The sequence below is a fragment of the Quercus suber genome, unplaced genomic scaffold (assembly GCF_002906115.3).
Source record: "Quercus suber isolate HL8 unplaced genomic scaffold, Cork oak 2.0 scaffold_401, whole genome shotgun sequence".
Lineage (NCBI taxonomy): Eukaryota > Viridiplantae > Streptophyta > Magnoliopsida > Fagales > Fagaceae > Quercus > Quercus suber.
The window spans coordinates 704050-724990 of NW_027069852.1; the positions used below are offsets into that span (position 1 = coordinate 704050).

Genomic DNA, 20941 nt, shown 5'->3' on the forward strand with positions numbered 1-20941 from the left:
CAAATCCAATCATTCTAAATCATCATGATATTGTTTAACTTATTGACCCAAAAAAAAAAAACCCAAATGTTCAAACCTAAATCTGAAGCTCGATTTGCTTTGCAAGGCAAGCTTGTTGAGTAAAACAAACTGATAATCCAAAATTAAACATAGAGAGAAACTTTTTTTTCAGATTATTTGACCCAATATGATGCACATTAAGAAAACCAAACAAGAAAATTTGTCCAGCTCCACCTCCAGCTCCTACCATGGCTTCCGAGTCCGATAACCTCTCTACTCTCCCCGCCGCCAATGGCAATGTCGTCGACGACGAGAAGTTCGGCTTCCGACGCCTCAAGATGTTCACGGAGAACCTCGCTGGAACAGTCGGCGCCTACGACCGCCACGTTTTCCTCTGCTACAAGAGCCATGAGGCCTGGCCATCGAAGGTCGAAGGCTCCAAATCCGATCCGCTCCCTAAGCTCCTCTCCTTTGCTGCGAGTTTTGAGAGATTCGATTTTTTCTCTCTGAAACTTTGATTAATCGTATAGGCTACGGTTTAGGACAAATGATCAGAGTGACTGTGAGTTTCATTCGGGTTGGGTGTGTAATTATTCAGGTACGATTAATCTAAGTTTCCTTATTTTTGTTTGGTTAGGGAGAAAATACGAGGGAAAGTGTTAAGTCTAAGAGATTTGGGAAAGTGTTAAGTCTAAGAGGTTACTGTTTATTTAAGTTTTAGATTTTAGAATGGCATGATGGGTATTTGTAGGTTTATTTAATTTTAAATTTTAGATGGGTTTAGTGGGTATTAGTAAATTTACTAATTTAGACCCATTTAATTAAATAACTAAATGAGTAAGACCAATTTAACTTAAATTTTTAAATGGGTTGGGTTAAGATTTATCCAAATAAGTTGGATAATAAGCGGGTTCATGGATACGGATAAAAATTGCCATCCCTAATTGCCATACTTACTCTCTCTGCCTGCATGCTTGATACTGATAATATGTTCATATTGAATACAGGTGGTTAGATAAAGCTGCAATTGTGGAAACATCCTCGATCGGTCTAGTAGAACAAGAGAATCGTGAGAAACTTTGCCCAGTTAAACAAGTGAGGGAAGTGAAACGCCTGTTGACATTGATACCTATGTGGATGGCCTTTTTCGCCTATAGTTTAATCCGGGCTAATGGACATACTTTCTTTTTTGAACAAAGAAGCAACATGGACTCTCAAATTTCTCTAACTCATTTATTTTTACTCGAGTCTGTTGCATGCTTCGCAATCAGCAAAATACTGCGTTGGTTAATGAAGACAGAAAATCAACAACATAGACTCATCAAAATCGCTGCTGGGATGGTTTGTTCTATATTATGTTGCATTGCAGCTTGGCAGGTGGAGGTCCACAGATTGCTTTTGATTAAGAAAAAGGGGATTGATTCTAGCAAGCCAAGCGACCCGGATGACCCAAATCAGATTATCTTCATGAGTACCTTTTGGTTACTTCCACAGTTTATTTTGTTAGGACTAATGGATGCACTTGCCGTTGAGGGGCTCCAGGAATTCGTCGATAACCACGTTACTAAATCAATGAAGAGTTATGGGGAATTGTTCAGTGACTGTGTATTAGGCTTTGGAAAATTCTTCAGTATAGGGTGTATTTTACTAATTAGACCCTGGTTTAAGGATGACATAAACAATAGTCATTTGGATAGGTATTTTCTAGCTTTAGCAATACTAGGTTTGGTGTTCTTTTGCATTTATGTGTTTTGTGTTTTACCTAAGTATGCCCACATGGAAGCTCCATCAGAAGATTTAGAATTAGAAGATGTCCTGGAAGATGGTGTTCGAGACTTGACTGAATCCAAAGATGTCTTGGAAGATGGTGTTCGAGACTTGACTGAAGCCGAAAACGTCTTGGAAGATGGCGTACGAGACTTGACTGAAATGGAAGACCTCTTGGAAGATGGTGTTCGAGACTTGACTGAATCCCTTTCTAGTAGAAGGAATTCCTCTTCCTTCCAATGGAGAAAGGTGCTTACAGTGATCTCTGTTGCTTGTCACCTATATCCCCCCTTAAAAAATGGACAACAACACTCTCGGCTTAAAAGCGAATGAAGTGGTTGGTTTGCAATCACCCACAGATGGAATTTGTTCAAGCATCCTATGCTATTGAATATTGTATTTGCAATGCCTCAATGCAAATTGGATTTGCATTTCCTAGAAATATTGTTTGCAAAAATTTGCATGTTGAATTTTAACCATTCATTAGAATTGAAGCTATGGTTTGGTTTCAACTTTCAATGGTGTAAGGTTGAATTTAATCAACCATCTAATTGGCTTTATTCCGTGACCAATTTGCTTGTAATTTAGCACTTAGTAACCCTGTATTTAGGTGAAAAAATTGTAAGAGTAGTGTGTGAGAAGATGTGAAGAAAAGCTCAAGAGTGTGCAAGAAAAACAGAGTCTCGCGACTAAGACTCGCGGGTGGTTCGCGACTGGCAAGCCGCGAAAGGCAGGCACGTGAGAGGCACACTGAGAAGCTGAAGGGTCGCGCCAGCTGTCACGCTACAGGACAAAAGTTCCAGTCTAGCCAGGCCGTTACGTCGCGACTTGATTTCGCGACTTGGCCAAGCCGCGAGATCAAGTCGCCAACTTGCCCTGTTTGGCAAAAATTGACGTTTTGCATTCCCTTCTCACCCTACTATATATACACCCTTATACCCATCATATTGAGAGAGCTTCCAGAGAGAATTTTGTGAGAGAAAACCCTAAAGAAAAACAAGATTGCCTCATCCCCAATCTTTACCTTAAAGTCTCTACAAATTCCTCTACTCTTTCCCTCTCCATTGTTATATCCTTGAGAGGTTCTTAGCCAAATCCTTTTCTCACCATACCCATATCCGTGAGAAGGTTTATTTGGTGCTTTGGGAAGCAGTTAGGAAGGAACCAATCTAATTGGTTGATGCTATGGGCTATAGCGGAATCCGGGAAGCTAAAGAAGAAATAGGTTCGGCGTAACCTCGTTGGAGCAAGAAGCTTGGAGGGCTTAGGTACTTGGGTAGATTAGGCTTAGAGGGTCTTCTGCTGTTCATGTATCCCAACTACATTCTTTAGTGGATTATTTGACCGATTTTTTTTGCATCTTGGATACTAATGCTCTTATATCATTGTTTTATAAAACCGAACCAAACCGGTTGGTATAACTGGTTCAATTGAAAATTGAGAACTGGACCCCCCCACCACCAAAAAAACCTTTGAAAACCGGTCAAAAACCAGAAAAAACCGGGTTGAACCGGGAAAAACCTTCTATGAGACTTATATCCTCTCCAATCAAATTGAACCTTGAAACAAATGTAACTCATGCGTTGGATGCGATGACCTGGATTTGCGCGTGTTTGACGGGGCCAAGGGGGAAGAAGTTTCCTTATAGTTTCGTACTAAAATGAAAGGAAAAGATTGAATATTTCCACTGTAGCGGGGGACCCCATCTACTAAATGTTTAATTACTTTTAACGTTCCTTCTCAATCTCTTGCGAGAAACCTTCTTCCTTCCTTCGAAGAAATGAGTAACAGAGCCAGAAACTGGTTATATATATATTTGTGTGTAGGATGAAGTTTTTAGGACCCAAGAACAAAAATGAGCTTCTTATCAGTGTTTGATGTGAGAGAAAAGGTGATCAATAGACAAGGTGCAGGAACAGCATGCCCCTATTGTGGGGGACCAGTGTTGGCTTGGGACTACGATGCTCATATGTTCCTTTGTTTCTTTCCAATTTGCCATAAAACCAAGAGGAAGTTCTACTGCACTATCTGCTCCAGACGATTAGTACCTAACATTTGAATTTTTATTTTTTATCTTATTTTTTTTATTTTATTTTTTTTTTTGGGTTTTTGGCGTGTGTGTGTTTTACTTAATGGTATAAGAATTGTAATTGAGTCAACTGGCAAACGTATTGCCAAATAGCTTGTGGCATTGGCACTTCTTATTGCCAAATATATGAGGCGAGCCCAACAGGGGCATAAAAAGATTTATCTCTATTTTGAAATGCATCCATTTTATGGTTGCTTAAGTTGTATTAGCGTCACTGACATCATTTAACATATCATTTAAAATGTTAAATGTCGTGACATTATCTTTATTGTCGAATTCAATAAAAAAAAAGGTTTATATATGTGTTGAATGAACATTTGTGCATGGTATCAAAAAAAGAAACAGAGTACCTCTGTACCAATTACGTTAGGCCATTATAAGTACATCAAAAATTGATAGTGTATGCATATAGAATTCTCTATTAAGCGATAGCAAGAGCAACCATAGCAGATTTCTTTCAATAAAATGTATTGGACATAGACTAAAGAAGCAATATATATATAGTTAAAAGAGAACAATACAAATAGCCTATACTACATTTGACACCAAACTCGAATCTACACTGCACTTATAGTGACGTCTTTGGGATTAATGGGTCCTACACCCCCCAAAAAAAACCCTCATCTTCTATGGAACTTTCAACAAATAAAAAATCAGCAAAACTCTTCCAAACACACAAAATTGTATTATATGATCCTTAGTTTTCTACCAACTAGCTATTTACAGTAAACATCAGCTGCATTACCATCAGTATGCTAAATTCTAGACAGTCGTCTTTTGAGTTACTGCTATTCCATAGTGAGAGCATAACCATAGACTAAGCAATCTCCAAATTATATAGTAACTTTGTAGAACATACAGTGCGCAAAATTAAATATAGTGGCAGCTTCATTCTTCTTGCTGTTTACATAAGCTTACTTTGCACCAGAATTTAATTCAGCAACATATATGCAAGAGTATATTACTGCCATAAACTACGTAAGTGGCCTTCGATGATGTGAATTGTCATTCTATGAGATTATTTTACTACAATTTTGCGTAAACGACTTCTAGTTCTTCACTGTTAAATGGATAGGAACAGTTATGCTATCATGAAGAAATTGTATTGTTTGTCTTTTGTAACTTTGCTTTGCGGATTTTTTTTTCTGCCTTTGTAAACCTTGACTGAGGTATAAAATTCAAAAAGAGTGGCCTATACATGGTACTGACCGGATTATCATTTGGATGGTCCTATAGCAATTTTCAACTGTGAATTTTAGCAGGTCCAATTTATAAAATCCAACATCTAAATTAATGGATAATGTAAGTAATAACAAAACTATAAAAACAGACAAGTTCTGAGCATTGGAGTCCATAGAAAGTTGTATGTTCTGGTTTATGTTTCTACGTTGACAATTCAAAACTGCTAAATCATTTTCAGCACATGGGTTCAGGTATACCAATGAAATCAAATAAATTGGGGAAAAGATGAAATGTACTTTGAAAAATGGCTTGGAGTGTCTTCCACCTTTGGAGGGAAGAAAATAATATGCGCATTTCTAGCCCATTATATCCGTAATTGACTATCTAGAGACCATGATAGGTTGAACCATTCTTTCCATTCTTTCCACAAATGTCACAGATTTTTTCTACTATTGCATTTTCTATACTTCACAGGAATTTTGACCAAGGAGTTTTAACGTTTTGAATTGAAGTCCACGCGCCATAAACCTTCAAAGTACAAACTCTGAAAGCACAAAATTTCAGCCTTAAGAATTAAATAATCTGTATGATTGTTAGCATAACGATTAAATTCATCAATTCCTATCAAATTAAGCTTTTAGGATAACTAATAATTTATTATAATATCAAACCATTCAAATTCATTTCAAAGATGAAGAAAAGAATTGAAAGAAACCACAAACGATCAAACTTCAGTTGCCGCTTAAACTCCAAAACCAAACTAGAACTGAAAAACCATATGAAAAGTAGAATGATCCTTTTTGAGATTCCGATATAATTATTTGTATGGATATCTTGGCTTAATCTATAGCTCAAACTTCATATCACACTCGCACATACGCACAAAAACACATTAAAAAAAAACTTACAAGCTTCAGACAGGCCAGCTATTCCTCTGTTCTGGTCAGCTTGTAATTGCTGTGTTGTCATTGAAGCAGAGTTTAGTGCTGGAGCTTAGCATTTTATTTTTTTGATAAATACGATAGATTTTGAAACTTACATCACTGCATGATAATCTCTCTTAACTATCAAATCAAAACACAGATTGATTTTTTTTTTTTTTTAGGTGTAGTCGGAATTTGAGCCCAATTCTCGTATTCGCAGACAAAAATCTTACTAATTGAGCTAAGCTTCAGCTCAACAATCAATGGCTCAGAAATGCTTTGTTACAAGTAACTCAAACTTCTTTGTTATTTCCCAAAATTCGGTTAACAAATAAGTTGATTTTATAGAAGGAGATGATGGCAGTGTACCTAAGAACTCAAGTTCCTAAAAGTCTAGCCATTTTTTTTTTTTTTTTAATTCCAAAACTGCACTGCACTATGAATGAGGCATATTTCTATTATTTTTCCTTCATTACGATCTTATCTTCGTGAATACTTCTTAGTCCCTTTAATTCCAACAAATAGTTTTCTCCTATACGCACCGTCCAATCATTTGACTATATTACTTAGCTTCAAAGCTTTATCTACCTTGCTTGCTTTTATTTAATTTGTTGATGTGGGCCGTATGGCTTGTATTGCCAAGCCCAAGTCAACATAAGTTGATAGAATTCCAATTGTAATAGGAATCTGATCTAGCCGACATAACAAACGTATCTATATATATATATATATATGATTAGGTGCTACAAAGTTGATTGATTAGGTGCCTGCTCAAACCCACCAACTCTAATTGAACTTAAACCCATCCAATTATTAGTTGGGTTAAATAGAAATCACCAAATTAGATCCAGTAATTATTGAGTTTTAACTAAAAACCCAATGAACCCCATTTAAAACCAAAACAATATACACAAATTCAACCTGGCCCTTCCCATAAAAAAAAAAAATTTTAAAAATTAAAAAAAGCCTCACACGTTTTAGCGTTTCAGGGTCTACATTTTCCTTCATTTTCTTGGCCAACACTTCTCTCTCTCTCGCTTGCTCTCTCTCTCTCTTAGGGTTTTAGAGTGCTTTCAATGCCGATTTTCGAGTTGTAAACAAAATGAAGCCATATCCTTTGGCTTTTCTGGTGGTTTTGTACATGAAGAGAGCAAATCCTCTAGATTTCCCAGTGGTGGAGTCGAATCCAATTAGTCCGATCTCAATCTCGCCGAATTTGGAGAAGAACTGCCTCAATTTCTTGGAATCGGTATCAAACNTGTTTGTTTGGTCAAAAAAGCTAATACCTTCTCGACATTATTGAACCTTAAATCCACTCTTAATTGCTCTTTTAGTGGGGAAGACTAAAAACTATATCTTTTAATAAATATTTTTTTTTAGAAATTTTTTTGATAAATACTATACAAATAGGATTGAGATCCATTACAATATGTTTTCAATAGTTCAGATCAAAAGATAAAAAATTAATTTTTGATATTAACCATTGGATCAAAAAGTTATAAAAATAAAATAAATAAAGAGTTGAGAGTTAAAACAAAGTAGAAATATTGTGAGAGAGATTAGGGGTCATTTTGATAACGTTGTTCTAGTAACGTTATTTGTATTTTTTTTGAAATATATGTGGGTGAAAAAGTGTTTAAAAATACGTGTAATATTGTTTAAAAACTGAAAACATGTTGTTAAACCACTCTACCAAATAGAGGGACCAAAATTGAAATTTAACTAAGATTTCCCAACTATTTACATAGTAGGTCACGTTTTCAAACTATATTTTTTACTAGCATCTCGAGTCTAAGAGGCTCGATTTTGGACTATAAATCGAGTCTTTGAGGGTCGGTTTTCATGTCTTGATCAGGTCTGAGTTGGCACTTTTTTCATGTTGCGTCCACTTGTAAATCGAGTCTCTAAGACTCGATTTACACCTACATCATTTACAGTACAAATATTTTCAAGTGTCTGGAGACCCAGACCCAGTTCTTCTCCCACTCTCCTTTCTCAAACTTCCAAAGTCCCAAAAACCCAAGAACAAAATCCAAAATAAAAACTAATCGAATAGGAAATGCAAACCCAAAAATCAAAAAATACACTCTGACCACTGCCTAGGCAGTGCGACCTAGGCTAGTGCGACCTGGCCGCGCGGCTTGGGTCGACGAGCTTGGACCACGGGCAGCGCTGGGCGAGCTTGGACCTGAGAATTTGGGAATTGAAAAATAGAGAAAGAGAGAGGAAGAGAAGGTGGGTGTGCTTATAAAACATTATACTTGTTTTTTAAAGGGTGCTTATAAATCAAGTCTCTAAGACTCGATTCTCAAGTGATCGTCATGTAGAAAAAATGTCACATCAAACGCGATCAACCCATGAAAATTGAGACTTTAAGACTTGATTTATAGGCTCTAAATCGAGTCTCTTATACTCGAGATGCTAGTAAAAAATATAGTTTGAAAACAAAACCTACTAATTATAATGTTTGAAAATCAAGATTAATTTTTCATTTTGATCCCAAACAGAGCCTCAGAATGTACTATCACAATCCATACAAATAAACTATAAAATATTATGATATTTTCAAATACACTAAGCTGTGTTTGTTTCAACTTCAAACTACTTCCGGAAATCAATTTCCGTAAAATGTGGGTGTTTGGCTGCTTAGGAAAATTGGGTCAACGGAAAAGAATTTCCCCTTTGACCGAAAATTAGCCCTCCCCTGGTGGAAATGCAATTCACCTTCTATTTTACCTTCAAATGGCATTTTCCGGAAAATTGAGAAACGGAGAGCACAACAACAACAACAACAACAACACACACCACAGGAGGCAAGAACGCAAAAAAAAAAAGAGAAACCAACGCAGGGAATCCACCAAAAAAAAAAGAGAAACCCAGAAAAACGGACCGATCCACCAAAGAAAAAGAGAAACCCAGAACAAACGGACCGATCCACGCAGTCCGTTCACGAGCCTTCGACTTCGCCGGCGCCACGAACCGACGAACCCACGAACCGCGCCATCGCACCTCGAGCTCCGATCGCAGCACCTCGCCATCGCACCTCGAGCTCCGGTCTCGCACCTCGCCATCGCACCGCGCGGATCGCGCCATCGCGCCATCGCCATCGCACCTCGATCGCGCCATCGCACCTCGTCGTCGACCCAGACCCATCGCCTCCTTCATCGCGCCATCGCTCCAACGCCGCTCGACCCAGACCCAGACCCTCGATCGCGCCATCGCACCTGGAGCTCTCTCTTCCTCGATCTCTCAGTTTTTTTTTTTTTTTTTTTAATTTGATTTGTTGTTGTTGTTGTTTTTTTTTGTAATTTGATTGTTGATTGTTTTTTTTGGATGAACATGAGGTTTGTTGTTGTTTGTTGTTGCTGGAATTGGAATTTGCTGTTGTTGTTGTTGTCGTCGTCGTGTGTTGTATTGCCGGAATTTGCTGCCGGAAAATAGTATTTCCTAATATAACCAAACACATAAAAATATTTTCCACCACAATTCTCATAATACACCCAAACACTTAAAAATATTTTCCTTTTCCGAAAAATAACATTTCCGGAAAATATATTTTCCGGAAAACGTTTTACACAACAAACACAGCCTAAATATTATTATTTTGATAAACTTATTGCTGCTTATTAACTCCTTTGTCTCTTGTCTGCACGGCTGCACCTCACCAAACGTGAATTTAGTTTGGAGTGGCCGATAGACATATATAATTGAGGAGCATTATTAAGCGAAAATTACAGCATGCGAGTATTGACCTGAAGCTTGTTGTGGCCTTTAATTAAAGAAAGTAGATTTTTTTTTAAAAAATTTAAAAAAATAGAAGCATTAAATTGTTAAATTATAGGTGTTAATTGTTATTAATTTTAATTTAAATTTATCACTTAATTTATTTTTTTAAACATCTATAATAATAAATAATTACTTATTATTAATATTTATTGTGAAAATATTATAAATATTTTTTTCTCATTAAAACCAGACTTTCTTTATTTTTCTTTTATCCGATTGATTTTGTCAGAGTGTAGGTTTACTGGCTGGCAACATAAATGCCAATACCGAACTCTAGCTCGACGAAGACGTACACGGTATGGTGAGTTACTCTCCTCGTTAATTGAAGGGGGGCTAAATTGATTATAGATTTTCTCTACATAAATTATTGATAGATATCCATATATGCATGGACAGAGTCATGGTTGAACATGGGCAATGGCACCCTCTTTTTTTTTTTTTAATATATTATTTATATATGAATATTAATTTTAGTAATTTATTTTATAAAATTATACTTTTGCCTTCTCAACAATATTATTAATTATTTTAAGAGTATTATTATAGTCACCAATTTTTCTACAATATTTTTAGAAATTGTTTGAATATCCACAATCAATTGATGCAAAAAATCTGTCCATTTGCAAAAAAAAAAAAACTTGATATTTTCTATTTTGCACACCTATTTTTACAAAACTCCCCCGTCAATTTTTCTATTATACACATTTATTCAATAAAATATTCATTTTTTTCCCATTGTCATCTCTCACAGACCCAACACCCACACAACCACCATCATCCAACCACCCAACCACCATCATCAAGCCACACAACAACCCAGCCACCATCCCATTCAACCAAGCTACCATCAATGAAATTCACATACCCATTCAATCGAGCCACCATCAACAAGCCTCCTAAAACCCAATCCAAAGATCCATCTGTAAACACAAAATTTTCTCAATTGTAGAAAATTAAACAATTGAAAAGAAATATGGTTTGCAAATAATAATTTGTATTGATGAATAATGAGTACAATCTCTATTTCAATCCTTTTTACAAAAGAATACCCTTTGATTTTATTTTCATTGAACTTGACTCGAACAAGGAATTTTCTTGACTTTAGTTGGAAGATGGATTGAACGGTCTCCACAACAAATCTTTAGCTTCGAGCTTATTAGAGATTTATTGTTCTTCAAGTCTTTGAATGTGAAGGTTTTTAGGTTGAAGTTCTTCGGGGTTTTAGAGGTTTGATTCGTTGAGCTTCAAGGATTTGAGGTTTGTTGAAGTTTATGAGGCTTTTTTTTAGCTTAATTCCAATAGAACTTCAAAGAACTTATTTGAATGTTTTCTTGAGGCAGAATTTCTCCAAGCTTTGACGTCTTAGAAAAATTGTCTCAAATGAGAGGAGGTATGTCCTCTATTATAGATGGTTTCAAAGGATAAGTCCCACTTGGATTGACTTCCTTGTAGATAATTATCTCTATTTATTTATTTATTTTAATAGAGATAATGACTAACTATTATCATTCCAATTTAAAGATATTTATCTCTCTATTTAATTAGAATAATTATCATCAATATTTATCTCTATTTAATTAGGATAAATATCATCTTAAATGACACATGTCAACACTTGATTTATCTAATTTAATGACATATTAATTAAATTTTTTCACTAAATTTGATGTGCATTTATGATTGGCTTAAAATTTGCCTCCTACACCATCATCAACCTACCTAATGACCATCATCAAGCCACACAACAAAAATCCAAAGATCCAATCACCATCATGAACTACCATCATCAACCTACCCAAATCCAAAGATCCAAAAACCCATTTATCAAAAACCCAAAACCCACTAGAAACAAAGGAAAATCATCAAGCCACACAACAAAAAATCCAAAGATCCAATCACCATCATCACCATCACCAAGCCACCATCATCAACCTACCCAAATCCAAAGATACAAAACCCATTTATCAAAATCCCAAAACCCACTAGAAACAAAGGAAAACTATCAGCGGTAAAGTCAGATAAATGGGATGGAGTTGACAGTGAAGCTTAGTTAGAGATTGAGAAACAGAGAGAGAGAGTTCAGAGACATGAGGACTTTGAGAGAGTGTTCAGAAAAGTGAAGGAGTGAATAGAATGAGAGAGAGAAAAAATAAAAATTAAATGCAAATGCTACAGTAATCGTGCATATATGCACGGTTACTGTAGCAATTGTACATTTATGCCACAATTTACACCTACTGATGTGGGTGTTTTGGTCAAAATGTGTAAAATAAAGATTTTTTTTTTTTTTTTTTTTTTTTTTTTTTTTTTTTTACATTTTGCAAGATTTTACATCCACTGATGTGGATGCTTTTAAGGTAGCAAATGCTTATTGTTCGTATTTGGGCCCACCTCTTACATGATTTTTTTACTTACTAATAAGTACTCATCACATCAGTAATTTGTAAAAAAAATTGTAACTCTAACATTTCCTCATTTTAAGACCAAATCTAAAACAAAATATAAAAGCCCAAAATATTAATCCAACAACAAAATTACCAACACTAATGCACCGAATCGCATCAAAATTACCAATAGTAAAACTAAAAAAAAAAAAAAATTAAGCCTAATCTACCTGTAAGGACACAATTTGTTCCTAAGCCCAAAATGTAAAAGGGTCTAGGCCCAAAGAGCCCAATACAATGAATTTGTAGAGAGAGTTAGAAAACTAGGCTCTAATGAGTCGAGTAACAATTATAATGGATCTAGATGACAATAAAGTAAAGATAGACTGGTTTTATCTAAATAAAATTGTCTCGGCACAATCCAGGAGATTAGTTCTTATATATATCTCATGAATTGATTACAAACGGATTCTTATGCTATAGTCTTTTCTCTTCATTCTTTGGTCCTTTTACCTTAGGGTCTTCTCTAATTTTATACTATCTCCTCCTTTCATCTCTACCCTCCACGTGTAGATAGATTGCTGTATTGATCCTTGTTCTATTAGCACCTTCTTGAAGTCTTTGGAGAGTAGCTGTAAGGTTGAAAATTACTATTCGTATCATTCTTTTTATGCTTAATGCGGCTAGAGAGTTAGCTATTGAGCATTCAATGAATGGTGGAGGTAGCAGCTTTTCTTAGATATTATATGGTTTTCCTCTGTCCTGTGCTTCTAGATGCTTATCCTTATCAATAGAATCTCTTGGAACATGCCCGATTATTATAGACCGAACTTTCAGACCTCGCTTTGCTCAGCAAGGATGCATTCATCCTAGGACCACCTTCTTGGACTCTTATGACCAAACCTCACATCTTCATTCACTAATATAGACTCCTACGACAGTGTTTTACCTGTTCTCGAACTACTTAATGTCCTCAGATTGAGCTCCAGGCCCAATATATACATAGTAATACTCTGGCCTATCATCCCTATACTACCAATTTTACCAAAATAAACATACCCTTTAAAAATTTAGAAATAAATATACCCTTTAAAATTTTAGATCGACTAGCTGCTAAGTAGTAGAGTCGGAGCCCAAATGCACACAACTAGCAAACCGCCCCTAATTCTAATTTCTAACTCATTCCTACGTATATGAATGCAATTGAAGTCAGCCCACTGATTTAACTACGGGGTAGGCTTTCAATTTTTTTTTTGATAAGAGCAGGCTTTCCTGTTTAAAAAGACATGGGTTTGAAAATTTAATTTAAAGGCTGTAGCCCAATCAAATTTCAACAGACAATGAATTGCTTTATAGTTTATAGAGGGATGAGAGGTACAGCTTTCCACTGATGTCTTTACTCTCACCCAAATTTAAATAAAAAACTATCTCTCAAAAAAAAATTAATAAAAACTTTTAACAAAATATATATTTTGTTATTTTTTTTTAATAGAGTTTTTACTTACTGTGTAGGCATAAATGAATTATATATCTCTTATTCAACTATAAAAAACTTTATCATTTGAGTTAATTGAACTCACATTATATTTTTACTTATAACCTCTTCAAATTTGCTTTTGATTTCTATTATTTTTTTTTTATTTATTTCTTTATTTATNTGGAACTTGATGCTAAAGTTGTTTTAGATGTTATTAGTTCCGGAAACTCCCCTAATGCTGCTTATTCTTCCTTGCTGTTTGACTGCAGATTATTGCTGGAAAAGATTCCTCACTGCACTGTGAAGCATGTATTTAGAGAGGCAAATAGAAGTGCTGATGCACTTGCTAGAATGGGATGTAATTTGCAAGATGATCTTGTATTTTTTGATTTTCCCCCATCAGATGTAGTTGCTGCCTTAGTGAGTGCAGACAAAAATGGGGAAACGTTTTGTAGACTTGTTGACAACTTAGCCATCTTGGCTTTTTAGTTTTATATATATTTCCTTTTAACCAAAAAAAAAAAAAAAATCGAGTATCACAGACTCAATTGCTATTAAAATTCACATAGAATTTGACTATTAAACACTCAATTTCCACAAAAGAAATCCAAGAAACCTCAATCTCTTCTTCTTCCTTTGAAAAAAAAAAATCCACGACATCTAAAAAAAAATCCACGACAACCAAAGAAACAACAAACTTAGTTGGCGAAACATTGAAAACAAGAGATCAAAACACTAAAAACAGAAACCACAAACCCAGTTGGCGAACCCAGCGGTGAACCCATGAACCCAGTGGCTAACCCATGAACCAGCAAACCTAGGCGGCGAATCCAAGTGACAAAACCCAAAACCCACGAACTCAGGCAGCGAACCCACGAACCCAGATGGAGAAACCCACAAACCCAAGCTCAGACTAAACCCACGAACGTGTGATTCCTCAGGCGAAGGTCGTTTTCATCTATTTTTCTCTTTTTTATTTGTGTAGACCAAGAACTTGAGTATCTAATACTCGAGTTTCACTACTCGATTTGCTACAATGAACTCGAGTTTACAAGACTCGAGATGTTAGTTTCCTAAATAGTTTGAAAATGATGCTAGCTAACAAAATTGTTTGAAAATGGATGTTATTTTGAAAAAAAAAAATCCAAAAAAATCACTCTAAAGTCCAAACTCTTCTAGAAAACCACATTAAAAAAAAGAAAAAAGAAAAAAAGAAAAAAAAGAATAGAACCAAGTCAACTAAACCAAACCTTGGAGAGTAAATGAAACTCTGCATCTCAAAGCTGTGAAAGACAAAGAATTGTATTGATTAAAAGAAATGGAGGGTTGGATATGGAAGTGAGATCTCAATTTTGGAGGGATGGATGATTGCCTATGATTTTAAATCCAAAATTAATTTTTATCCTTTGTTGGAGAGTTGCTTAATGATGGAGTAGTGTCGTAGGGCAATAAATGAGCCAAGCCGAGTTTAATAAATAGAACCAAGTCAACCAAACTAAACCTTGGAAAGTAAATGCAACTCAGCATCTCAAAGCCAAGAAAGACGAAGAATTGTACTGACTAAAAGAAATGGAGGGTTGGATATGGAAGTTAAATCTCAAGGGATCAGATGGATTGTTGCCTATGATTTCTAATCAAAAATTAATTTTTATCCTCCATTGAAGAGTTGCTTGATGATTGAGTAGTGCCATATGGCTATAAATGAGCTGAGCCAAGTTTAATAGATAGATCCAAGTCAACCAAACCAAACTAGAGAGTAAATGCAACTTAGCATCATAGAGCCAAGAAAGATGAAGAATTGTACTAACTAAAAGAAATGAAGGGTTGGATATGGAAGTCAAATCTCAATTTTGGAGGGATGGATGGTTGCCAATGATTTCTATTCCAAAATTAATTTTTATTCTCCGTTGAAGAGTTGCCTGACAATGGAGTAGTGCCGTAGGGCTATAAATGAGCCGAGCCGAGTTTTAAAAGTTTAGGGTTTTTTATTAATTAAATTTATTTTGAACACAAAAAGAATTCAAGTTTATTACCAAATTAGATTATATGTTCAATTCTGATTCTTTTTCCTCTTTTTATTTTTTTTAAATTTTTAAATTTTTGGACAAACAAGCTTAAAATTGTACATGTTGGGAATAATACCCAAAGTAATAAAATAAGAATAAGGATAACAATGTCAGGTACATGAAAACCATTGGTCAAGAACAGCATCTTGTCGGAACTCATTTTCACTTCAATGGTGCCTTTTTCAAGAACCTTTGCTTTATTATGGTTGCCCATTAACCCTTGTTGTTCTATGGAAGACTCATCATAAGTCTTGAATTGCTCTTTATTGTTGCACACATACATCGTTGCACCCAAATAGAACCACCAATCAAAATGATTTGCATTCACAACCATATGAACTTCAGTGATCATATCAATATGTATGCCACTTACCACAGCAGCAATTTCCTTAATGACATTTGTTTCACTGGCATTGTCTTCTTCATCATTTTTCTTGTTCTTTAAGAGTTTACATTCATGAATGTAATGACCTTTCTTTCCACAATGGAAATAAGCCCGGTACTTCTTGTCCTTGTTGGGATTCTTGGAGTTGTTCTTCTTGAAACCAATTCCACTTTTGTTCACTTTCAAGTGCTTATCATCTTACTCGAACTCCTACTTTGAACACTGCTCACATTGTTCACATTTACTTTAGAATCGGTGTTAGTCCCATCTTTGACCTGACTTTCCTCTTCAATTTGAAGATGTTGTCCAAATTGTTCAAAAGTGAGATCTTCCGACATATGCAAAAGCTTCTTCCTAAAATTATTTCAACTTGGTGGAAGTTTTGCAATGATTGCATCCACTTGGAATGATTTAGGAATATTAATTGACAAATTACAGAGTTTATTGACCAATATCTGTAATTCATGCACTTGATCTAAAACTGAGATATTATCAAGTATTTTATAATCAAAATAATTTTGAATAATAAATTTATTTGTACCTACTTTCTCAGTTTTGTACTCTGACTCCAATGCATTCCAAATCTCCTTCAATGACTTCATTGATGTGTAGAGATCATAGAGACAATCTGAAAGAGTATTGAGAATGTGTCCTCTGCAAATCAGTTCGTCTTCTTCCCGTTTCTTTTTTTATACCTTTATCTCATTAGTGTCTTCATCACTCGCAGTAGGGAAAGACATCAAATTTGGGTCCAAGACATAAAAGAGTTTCAGTGCAGTAAGTAAGAATTTCATTTTGTCTTTCCATTGAGAGAAATTGGTTCCATCAAATTGATCCAATTTCACCAACTCATGATTCAACATCTTCAATGCTGAAACACCACTTGTTCTTTTCATTGTAGGAAATATTGTCTAAGATTGTTGGGAATGATACACAAAATAATAAAGGAAGAACAAGGATAACACAAAAGACAAATAGAAAAAGATAACTTAGAGATACAAAATTGTTATCCTTAAACAATATTTGCCCCCACATTATTGTTGCTAAAGAGTTATCACAAATTTGTCCCCAGGATACAACCAAGTTGTTGGGTTCTATAGATAGCAATTTTAGAGAATAATCACAAAATTTTTTGTGTTTCTCTCTAACTTACAATTCTGGAGAAAACGTGTTTCTCTCTAACTTACAATTCTTGAGATAACTTCAAGTGAACATAAGTCTCTATTTATACCCATAGGGTTATATTTCATCAAAATGCACGTGTGAAGAGTCAAGATGTTTCATAAAATTGTTCACACAGTTTGAAACCTCTTCAAACTTCAGAATAGTCACCAAAAAATTATGCAATAAATTCAGTTTTACAAGTTTCGATTGGTTGAGAGTTCCTTTTGATCGATTGAACTTGAATTGAATAGCGATATCCAGAGACTTCAGGATTATTTTCTTATCATATTGATTGATCGAGCAAAAGTTTCGACTAATCAAAAATACTGAATTTTGAATTTTCACTTAGAAAATTTCAGAACTTGAGTTTTCACTTTATTGACTTTATAAAACAATACTCTCCAAACTTAAACATCATTATTACAACCTATCAATGTATATACCTATATATACAACAATACACAATCAAGCTATTTGATTAATTAATTTGTTTTTATATATAATAAATACTACAACTAAAACTGATCAATTTTTACAAATATATACTAAATAATAACAAATTATGGTTAAAATTATATTGTTTGTGTTAATAAGGTAGAATTATTTTCACTTATGAACGTAAAAAAATTATATTCACCAATCTTATATTTTTAAAAATTGGCAATTTATATTTTCCTACCCTAAACTTTCATCAAAATTAAACTTAACCTAATGAACTATCAAAATACATGATTGACCCCCCCAAAAGTTATAACTCCATTCCAGTGTCCCTCACACATATGTTGTTTGTTTTGCTATGAAGTCTAACTAAACATGGAAGTACATGCACCACACATGACTTCAGAACTCACTAATTGGGTTAGATTCCTTCACTTAAAATTATAAGACAAAAATATCTTTCATCTATATTTGTTGAGATAAAGCACCCAAATTTGGGAAATTCTTACCTAGTCCTGGACTACAAGGTCACCAAGCTGACCTTGTAGTCCTAGCCAATTAGAACAAAACATGTAAGATGAAAATGCTGACATCATTTAAATAGTACAGCTCATCAACAATGGCAAATTCTGGTCTTCCCGTTAACTTTCCTGTTAGCCAGCTGTTTTCAACAGTTGTTTCACCAGTTCAAAAGTTTTGAGCCCACTTTAATTTCAAATTTCAAATTTCAATCCGCCCACTTGTTTCTTATATTTCATTTCTCCTCTTCAACATAAAAATGAAAATCACTTTCTTGTAACTCTCTCCTAACTGACACAGGCATGGTCTCATTGGTTTTCTCACCTTCTTGTAGCTTTTTTCATTTTTTGTTTATCACTGAAAACTTGAAAATTTGTCTCTCATGTTTTTTGTTTAATTTTGTAGATCATCAGCATGCATGGGTTCAAGAAAACCCACAAGGTTCAAAAGGTGACAATGAAATTGCACTCCCTAATATCTCTTTCTCTCTCTCTTTCTAAGTTACTGAACTTATATATTAGTTTTAGCCTCTGTTTGATTGCCGAGAAATTGGATGTGAAATCAATTGTAAATGTCTTAATTAACCACTATTTCCATTGCTATACAATATTTTTTTCTCCTTTCAAAAGCTCAAAAAGTGTGTTAAACTCTTACTCAATTAAGTGTTGTTTTACATTTCTGTCTATAGTGCTTTGAATCATCAATGAAGTTCTTAGCCTCTATTCAGTTCCAGAGAAAATAGAAGGAAAAACTTGATGCCAAATTTAAGTTGTAATCACCTTTTTCATGGAATCATAGGTGCTTAAAGGTGATTTTGGAAGGAGCGTTAGCCATATGACCCTGAACACAACTTTCGGCCTGAACACATGACCCTCTGTTTGTAATAGGCTAGAACAGGGGAAAAGCTTGGGGGTTGTTTATTTCTATTCATGATGTATCCTTGATTCTCTTTCTTTTGCTAACTTCATTGGAGACCAACCATGCATTGATAGCCGCTAGAGTCACTATAATGTAAAACTAAATGGGGGTACTACGGTACCAATGTACAACGCAAAACTCATTGATATTTATATAAAAATTGAATTGGAAAAAACTTTTTAAAAAAACCTAAGACAAAGAAAATCAGTCTGGACCATGCCAATAAATTTGGACCGTTGAAAAATTTTAAATCATGCCAGCTGCCATAAGTGGGGTAGAGAAAATTGAAAGCTAACCAAACACGATTCTAGACATTAATTCGAATTTGAACAAGCCAATACTGCCAAACTCGTGTAACCTCTTCTCAAAAAAAAAAACTCGTGTAACCTATTCACTTATATGTTTTTTGATAAGCACATGAACATATTTAGTATAGGCTATTGTAAAATTCAAAGGTCGTATATGATATACCTCATCTCTATAACGTATAAATATTTTCAAAACCATATAAAAACGTGTCTCAAAACTCTCAATTTTCATTTTCTCAATGGCCCATTTAAATGATTATATGAGAAAAGCAACTAAGATTTAGTTCTAAAATTTTTGGGATCTATTTGTACGACCAATTGATGATTATATCCAATTTGTGACAAACAAACTTAATAATAAATAAATGAGTCATATGACCATTTGGTGAATCATATATAATATTAAGTGAGGATAAAACTTGGCTCCAGTGCTCCATTGTGTTGGAACCGACACAATTTAAATACGTGGCAAAAATTAAACACGTAACTATATCATATATAAGTTTGTGACAAACAAACTTAATAATAAATAAATGAGCCATATGACCACTTGGTGAATCATATATAATATTAAGCGAGGATAAAACTTGGCTCCAGTGCTCCATTGTGTTGGAACCGACACAATTTAAATACGTGGCAAAAATTAAACACGTAACTATATCATGTCGATTTCAATGCGCTAGAGCACTCAATGTAAGCCGAGTCCATTGAGGATGAAATAAAATTACCTGCAAAGAGGAACTCTGCAACAATCATGGTGCTCACAGATTGAGGAGTGCAATCTAAGAAGCTGCCACATCCGCTTACACCTTAAGCACCCTCCATTCACTCTTTTCTTACACGTGGCAAAGTGTTTAATCAGGAGCTGGAGACCTTGACACGTGGAGAACTTGCTACAGGGCCCCTTCTTCTCTGTGGGCTCCATGTCATACGGCCCAACACTTGTGCAACCTTCCGTACATATGTGCTCCAAACATTCCATTGCCTCACTTAGCTGTAGATACAAGCTCTGCTCCTCCCTCAGCTTTCTTGATCTCTTTCTTCTCTGTTATTACCAAATCCAAATTTAATCAATATAAGTTAAAGAACTAAGGAATTGAATTGAACACATATCAGCAGATTTAGCCTAGAATATATAATTAATTTAATTTAATCTAAGTATATTATCAAAACTTTGGATCAATTACGGATTTTCAATTGATTAATTAGAATCGGTTACATGTATTGACAAATCATGACGTAACAAATTTAATAAAAACTAGGGTAATTTACCGATTCAGCTTCATCCATAAAATGTAAGATCTCGAGCTCGAGCCAAGGGTCATGATCTTGCAAGAACTTCCAGCCTTCGGTTTTCTCCACAGCTTTGAAATGGTTGGCCACCAATTTCATGCACTTGAGGTAGAGATTTGGTGCGTCGCACATTCTTGCAAGTTGAAGCACATCCACCACATTCTCCATCGTAAGCCAATCACCCAATACCTTCGTGCAACTTTGCTTCAATTGTGGGACCGAGTACACGTGGGACAGCGCCA

The 20941-nt window shown here is 34.9% G+C and overlaps 1 protein-coding gene across 1 annotated transcript; it reads right to left on the minus strand.

Annotated features, from left to right (window-relative positions):
- Positions 1–19878: 19878 nt before the first annotated feature.
- Positions 19879–20936, minus strand: LOC111990964 (BTB/POZ and TAZ domain-containing protein 1-like; the record flags this gene model as incomplete). The annotated part of the gene is made up of 2 exons (XM_024022745.1): positions 19879–20451; positions 20679–20936. Coding segments are annotated over 2 exons (579 nt in total), but the record flags the coding sequence as incomplete, so codon positions are not given.
- Positions 20937–20941: the final 5 nt, after the last annotated feature.